The 8,116-nt window shown below is 33.2% G+C and overlaps 1 protein-coding gene across 1 annotated transcript; it reads left to right on the top strand.

Moving 5' to 3' along the window:
• The first annotated feature begins 1,909 nt into the window (after positions 1-1,909).
• On the top strand, positions 1,910-6,269 carry LOC106883368 (acyl-coenzyme A diphosphatase FITM2). Its single transcript, XM_052966992.1, has one exon. It carries the CDS (start codon positions 1,977-1,979, stop codon positions 2,934-2,936), a length of 960 nt encoding a protein of 319 aa, XP_052822952.1. The 5' UTR covers positions 1,910-1,976; the 3' UTR covers positions 2,937-6,269.
• The last annotated feature ends 1,847 nt before the right edge of the window (positions 6,270-8,116 follow it).

Here is an 8,116-nt window from a genome sequence, read left to right as displayed (position 1 = left end):
TTTTGCATAATTGTACGAGGACCAGTGTGTAGAACACATTCGCAAAAAAATTTATGAAAATATCAAAAAAGCCAAAAAGTTATGATCCGTTATGTTTCGACCCAGAATCCACAATAGGCTATGCGTCCGCACGAATATTTTTAACTTTTTGAATTTGGATTTCAAAATTTATTTTGAAATTATAAACAGAAATAAATGACAGATTTGGACTGTCCGCATTTTAAAAAGACAATTTTTGAAAAAGAGTGGAAATTTTAAAACTTTTAAATTCTCCCCATGATAATGGGGAGAATTTAAGAGTTTAAAAAAGTTCTAAAAGATTTTTTGGTATAATCGTATGAATTCTCGTGTGTAGAACACAAATTCCCAAAATTTTCTGAAAACTCCAACTAACAGAAATGATATGAGGGGTTATATGAGATACTTAATCCAGAATTCCGCCATGAAATTTATGTGCAGGTGAGGAATACAGCTGCCATTTCTAGCATGTTAGCGACAGCAGTACAAAAACATGCTTTTACACATAACACGAATCTAGTTACTAGTTACTTAAGCTGTTTGACCCCAGATCAATCTCTAATTTTTCAAGCATAGTGAGCTTCTGGCCACATTAGGTAATATGTCTTTTAAAGAAAAAGAACGGTGGAAATTTTGGTCTTAAAGAAAAAAATGGCGAGATGGTTACGTTTAGAACGCAGCATAGTTAAGGATGGCAAGCTCTTTGTTTCAGACGCTACACAACGCTCGCTTCGCTTTCGCTTCATGCTTGATGAGGTTGGGGGTCATCCCAGGTTAGTGGTCCCAGAGACGTCATCATGCGTAGAGCCGACTAGGTCCATCAGTGCTTACCAGCGATCCCGTACCAGCTCCTCGGCATCCTTCAAGGTGACGTTGAACCACCGGAGATCTACCTCAATCACGTCCAGCCATCTGGTGCGTAGCTTGTCACGCGGCCTCTTCCAGCCCGCAGTTGCTGCGTCGAATGAGAGTAAAGCCATGGTAAGATGATCCAACAAGAGACGGAGGACATGTCTGTGCCAGCGCGTGAGACGAATAGCTATGAGGTGGGAGGCCGAGGAGTACCTAATTTTATGAGTATTGAAGTGTCAATATTTATAAAATTACTAGATATACCAACGAGTAAAAAGGAAACAAAAAGATGGATTTCAACAAAAGTAGTAGACTCTGTGCTTGCTCCAACGCGGAAGATTGGTAGTGACGTTTGATATTTTACCGTGTTGAGAATAAACAACACCTATACTTCCACGTGTGAGAGTTAGCGCACCACTTTTGCTGTGTTTTCTACCAAATTTTATTGATCAAATTAATTTTTTCCCCTAAGAAAATTTTAAGATTACGATAACGTATCAATATTTATAAAATTTATGGTTGTGGTTGTCCCTAACTTCTCACACGATAAAGTTTTAACATTGATATCTGTGAATATTTTGCTGTAAGTTGATAAAATTAGCAGATTATTCCACAGGAAAATATCAATATTCATAAAATTAATAGTTATACCAACGAGAAAAAGAAATAGTGGGAGTTAATTTGATCTTGTGCGTTGCTACGCAATATTTACTGTCATAAAAGAATACTGGATTTTCAGGGACTAATAAAGATTCCCTGAATTTTTGCAGAAACTAGAATTTTAGTTATGAATTAGCGTGGATTTAGTGTGTGTGTGTTTTATCAGCTGGATCGGGTGCTTACGCACTATTTTCCGTTCTCGTATAAACGCCCACTGTTAATAAACTACCGGTTTAAAGAATTGTAGCAAGCTCGAATATCCATTTAAAGCTTTTCATACTTTAAATAGTTATTTATATAGTTATGAAAGATTTAAGGCAAGTTTTTAATAGTGAAGCAGACGAAAACTAAAAGATTTGGGAGGTAGAAAAAGGGTGAGTGGACTTCATCGGGAGATAACTCTTATATGACTGGTTATTTAAAATAAAATAAAAAGTCGTCGAAATATGGCAGTCCCAAAAGGAGAAAGCATCAGTTCTCAAATACAGAGTCGAAAACCACCTAAGAAACTGCCCACACAGAGGAAAGCAAGTAATGCCAGTGGCAAGATGCCTGTTTTAGCTCAACCAATACATGTCGGACATTTTCTACTTATGGTTGTCATGAAGCTGTGTCGCAAAGTTTTGCTCATGGATATCTCTGTTAAAATCGGTATCTATGTCGTTGGTGTCTTTGTTGCTTCTGTGATAGCTGATTTGTTTGTTGTACCACCAATGTATTTCTCTCGGAGGGATAATTTATTAAACCTCTTCTTCGTTAATTTCGGTTGGATATGGACTGTAGTGATGTTATCCGTTTTTATATCGCTAACGAGTTACGTATACACTGGGTGTAATGTGAATTTGGTTAAAAAGCATTTATTGCGCTTAGCTATTGCCACCTTTTGGTGGTACGTTTGTACAACCGCTTTTGATCATATTGCTCAGACGACAGGTATCTGTACTGAAATTAAGCTGACTACTAGGCATAAATGCAAACAAGCCGGTAGAGTTTGGCTTGCATTTGATGTATCCGGCCATGTGTTTTTACTGACGCATAACTTGTTAACCATCGTAGAAGAATGTCGGGTTTTCAAAGACTGGAGAAGATTACGCGAACTTTTACAGAATCCTGATGTTCAACAGATGCGGAAAGTAAGTTCTGAGGAAGTTAATTTATCTAAGGATGCCAACGAAAAGTTAACCCCTTATATTAAGGCGGCCATCATTATGTTGACTTTGTTTACACTTGTTTGGGAATTTATGTTGCTAATCACCAGTGTATACCGGTTCCATTCTCTTGCCGAGAAAGTTGCCGCATCGATGGTGTCTGTGATATGTTGGTTTATTAGTTACCGTGTCATTTATCCAACTTATTCGTATACTATTCCTTATCCTGGACAAACTCCCTTTCGTTACATGACCTAAGATATTTTCTGTTGTTATATCAATCTTTAATAATAGACCTTAAGGCAAATAAATGGGAATCAGACGTGTATATTGTACCTTGGACTCGTCCCTTCAGCCTTTCCCAACAAAAACTTGATACCGCTTTCTGTAGTGAAAAAAAAAAAAATTATTTTCTAAGTCTGTTTCGTTTACAAAGTTCAGTCTATTTCCAAAAGGTACTGACTGTGAAACTAAAATACAACTGAAACAAAATGAAATATTAAATTCAACTAAACTTTATTGGCGATCCTTCATATTTATTTAATTACTTTAAATGTCCGTGTGAAACCGAAAAGCCATGACTAAAATAAGGCATATTACGTATGCAAAATCAAAAGAAAATACAAACAAATCTGAAACAGTGTCGTTAAATTATTTTAAACACAAAATTTTCTTCAACAATTCAGTTGTCCAAGATATGTATATTTAATAATGTTTTTGAAAGGGAATAACTACAGTTTAGTGCCCCCAACTTTGTTTCTTCCTCACTTTTTTAATAGTGTATATATTTTTTTAAGATTTTGCAGAGGTACGCTTATGAAAATATCATTGCGATAAAAGAAGTACATACTTTTTTTTCGACCATTCAATAACTAATACAGGATCGTTGCACAGCATACTGATGTAAGAAACGACGTTTATTGCACTACTTTCGATATGTATTATTTATAGTAGGTTAAACACAAATTCGAAATGTTATTGCCATGCTTCCAATTTTGATGTTGATAATAAACCAAGATAATGTCAGACTTTTTTTCTCTTTGGTTATAATCGTATGGCTTTCTTTCGTTTCTAACTAATTTTTTTTTTTAAATTCAATTTTAATTTCCGTCAACAATATTGTAATCTATACTTTCAAAATGTACCCCTGTAAAATTGTGTTATGACAAAGTTGTAGAGGGTGCACTAAACTGTAATTATACTTTGGAAGTAAACAAGGTTAGTATTTGATCCAATATAGTAATGACTCCGGATTGCTGTTATTTAACCCTACATCAGATCTGACCATATTTCCGTTCGTGTTTTCTTTTGTGCTTACTTATGGTTATGATATTTAAAAAAATCGCCCTTCCTGTTTAAGCCTGAAACTTTCAGGTGTATGGGACACGTTTCCTTTTGTTTGTTTTTTTATTATTTTGTTTTTTTTTGTTCAGTCGAAATTTTCTCTATATCAACAGGTTCAAGATGTTTTGAAACCATTTACCTTATTTTCTTTTCTCTAAATTCTAAGATTTCCAACCGACTTAATTCTACAGGAATAAATATAATTATATTTACTACATAATTTTTTTTTTTTTTTTTAATGAAGCAAACATATTTTCTTTTTTAAAATGCCATCTTCCTAAATATAAAATGACCTAAGCAATTTAATTTATATTCTGCCCTTAGGTAGAGATTTCAATCAATCAGTAATTAAATCTCCTTATAAAATCATATCTCTGATTCTGTTATCTAAGAGTTGAATCAAATGTATTTGACCAAAGAGATGACATAAACTAAACAAAATTTAGTGTCATAGTCATGTGAATGTACAACACTATGCTCACAGCAACAATTCATTGTAACAACATTCACACGGTCATGCATGCTTGCACCTAGTTCACACTGGCCATTGTCTACACTCTAATGTTTTATTAAATATAGTTTTGTTTATGGTTATGGTTAAAATAAATTTTGACCACTGGCAGGAGTAGCAGCCTTCATAACATTAAGTACTCCTTCATTAAGAGGTAGAGAAATCTAGCTAGAGAAATTAGAATTGTTGCATGTCTATATTTTAAGAACTTGTTATTGGTTATTCAATGAAGGCACACGGCCTAGTGGTTAGGATGTTGTGATCATGATTTTAATTCCCAGGTTGAGTGCATTGTCTTCTTGAGCAAAACACTTCATTTCACATTGCTCCAGTCCACCCAGCTGTAAGTGAGTAACCCTGTCACAGACTGACATCCCATTCAGTGGAAATGTTGTGATCTGAGTTACTTATATGCTATGGAAACTAGGTGATCAGCCCTATGAGTCCAAGAACTCAAGACAATACTTGCTTTGTTGGTTATCTTCAGTAGATAGAAAGGAAAGAATGTGGTGGAGTCAAGTATTTAATACAGGAATTTGGAAAAGAAAAGACAGTATTGAGAAATGAGAAGTAGAGAAATTGGTTCATAAGATGAGGATGGCATAACAGCGTAGGAGAAATCATTTTAGTAACAAGTGAGGCAGCAGAGAAAAGACATTGACTGATTGACACCGAACTTGTTTATTAGATACTCAACCATAATACATTATTGATTCTAAAATCTCAGACCTGGAATGGAACTCCACAGAAATATTTTGTTTTCTAAAGGATGATATTTCAGTTAAATTCAGTTGACAAAGCAAAACCTCAATTGCAAGTACGAACCTGCTTCTTTGATACAGTATTACTCAAATCAAAGTTAAATAATCTAAATCAGTTTGTTTCAACTTCTATATGGCTTGGTAAAGTTTTTACTAGATTCTTATAAATCTAAAATATCCTTTTAATTTCATATGTGTGTAATCACAATAATAGAAAATTTTGACAATATGATGGCGGTAGATTGGCAGAATCATAAGAGCATTGGACAAAATGCCATCTCTTTACATTCTGAGTTCAAATCCCATTAAGGTTGACTTTTCCTTTCACCCTTCTGGGGTCAATAAAGTACTAGTCAAGTACTCTATTTAAGCAAGTGTTTCCCACTCCTATACTACAGTTTCTTGTTTTGTGCCTAATTAGAAACTATTAAAAGGCTGATGGATTAGCATAATTATTAGAGCATCAAACAAAATGAATTGTGATCTTTGTTCTGAGTTCATATTCTGCTGAGGTCAGGTTTGCCTGTCTTAGATTGATAAAATAAAGGGCTAATTAAAACAGACCAGCCTCCTCCCCCAAATTACTGGTCTTCTGCCTAACTATGAAATTATTATTATTCTGTTCAGAGTCATTAAACATTTATGCAACTGAATATTTTAGATACAAAAGAAAATTAATTCGAAACTATTTACTCTTAAAATTAGGGAATTTTTTTTTTTTTAAATACAAAATAAGGTTTAATAATTCCATACTTTCAGAGACAGTAAATAAATAAGTTCTAAGATTAATTCAGTCCATTATACCCCTTCCTTGAAATTATGCCCTTATATTAAAAGTTTTTTTAAAATTATCTATATACCAATTGAAATCAATAGAATGCATGATTTTTTTTTCCATATGATAACCCCTTTTTTCCCCATTGTTGATTATCCCTTTCACTGCCCACTTTAAATTACTGTGACTTTTTTTTCCATTTACATGCAAGCAGATGTGTCAACAGATTTATCTAAATAGTATGGGATAGGCAACAGCAAATTAAAAATACATATAAACAACTATAAATCAAATTAGCTACATTGAGAAGGAATGAAGAAGAAACAGACAACTCCATTGTAGAAAAACCATTCAGATATTTAATAGCACGTGAAGCTGTTGAGATTTAAAAGTATTTCATGAGGTATCAAAATTTACATTGAACAACTGCAGCCAAGTCACTGGCAGAGTTCTATGCCAGACAATTACAACTTCAAAGAAGCATTCATATGGTTTGGTCAGATTTAAGAATGCTTCACCTCTCAGATTTGACTACATGGGGTCAAGTCACATAGAGAGGTGCTATATTGCAAATCAATCAAGCCATCACTGTTATGGAGATAAAATACAACTATTTAGCTGATGATGAAATAGCAAGCAAGAAACCTGACTTTGTCTCAATTTGTCTTATTAAAGAGTAGATATTTTTCTCCTTCTATGATGCAATCAGAGGCATGACCTGGTTCTAAAGTTAGGGGGAGTGAGCACATGAAAAGAAAAAGGTGCCGTGATACATACCAAACAATTTTTAACTAATTTCTCTTGTATTACATGAAATATTTCATTAGTTATACATAATTGTATTCTACTTTCACTAATATCATATTTCAGTAACAATGTCATTGTGTACAAAGCTTACACCTACTGATGTAGATAACTAAAGAGTCAAAAATCAATTGCTGAAAAGGCACCAATTTTGAAAAATGTGCTTGGTGGGAGTGGTCACTCCCCCTTGCTCTCCTAATAGCTACAACACTGGTTACAATGATTGGCATTTGGAAAAAAACCTCTAAGTGTTTGGTTTCAGATTTTCCCTCTCTTCAATGTGTCATAATTAGATTTATCATTGGAAGTGTGGTATGGTTTTCATTGTTGCTTCACCTATTTCAATTTGTTCACTACCCTACTTACAAACATTATTATAAAAGTTAGCCCTTGGCTCAAGGTGTGGTTAGTGGTTAAATATTATAAGCCACTAACATTTACCTTATACTCTGAGTTACCTGAAAATCTGACATCGTGTTAACTTTAGTATGGTTATCATTAAGGAGGTCGCCTAAATTTATTTATTTGATTGAATTCATCCCATGCTGACATTGAAAAACAGGTGTAAAATTGTTTTTAAAAATTCTCTGGAAATTATAAAAGCTCATAAATTAAAATATACAAAAAGTTCTATTTTCATTTTTGTTTCACTTTAAGTGACCTTTATTTTAAAAAAAAAATTATTTTTCTCTTAGACTTGTATTCTTTTTTCTCATTTCTTTTCATTACAACAACCATTTTCTTGTTTGTTTGTTTTTTTTCCATCTTGGTAGGGGGAAGATCAATATTTATGTTGTGTGTTTTAACTGAAATTTTTTTGCTCCAAATGATGAAAATTAAACAAAATATCTCAAAAAAGACTATTTTATATATTGTTTTTGAAATTGTTAATATTCTCATCATTTTCACTTCCATTTAATAATATTAACACAAAAAAAAGAAAAAATCTTAAATTGTTGATTAAACATTTAAATCTATAACTTTATATTAATAAATTAATGAACACTGATATTCATTATTTTTGTGTATGTGTGTGTTGTTTTTCAAAAAAAGTTCTTTTGTTTTCTTTATCTGCTTGCTTCTTTCATGTATCAGATTTGCAATCAATTTAATAATCGATAGTTTATTAATATTCCTCGATGACAATAATACCAAATGCACCCAGTAGGTTATGTCTTGTAACATTTAGTTGCATCAAGGCAGCAAGCTGGCAGAATCATTAGCATATCAGGACAAAATGCTT

The sequence above is a fragment of the Octopus bimaculoides genome, chromosome 4 (genome assembly GCF_001194135.2).
Source record: "Octopus bimaculoides isolate UCB-OBI-ISO-001 chromosome 4, ASM119413v2, whole genome shotgun sequence".
Taxonomy (NCBI): domain Eukaryota; kingdom Metazoa; phylum Mollusca; class Cephalopoda; order Octopoda; family Octopodidae; genus Octopus; species Octopus bimaculoides.
Note: the sequence above shows the minus strand (reverse complement) of the source record. Positions and strands in the feature narration are given on the sequence as shown.

Coding starts and splice junctions, on each gene's coding strand:
- LOC106883368 (XM_052966992.1), top strand. CDS start 1,977: ATGGCAGTCCCAAAAGGAGAAAGCATCAGTTCTCAAATACAGAGTCGA.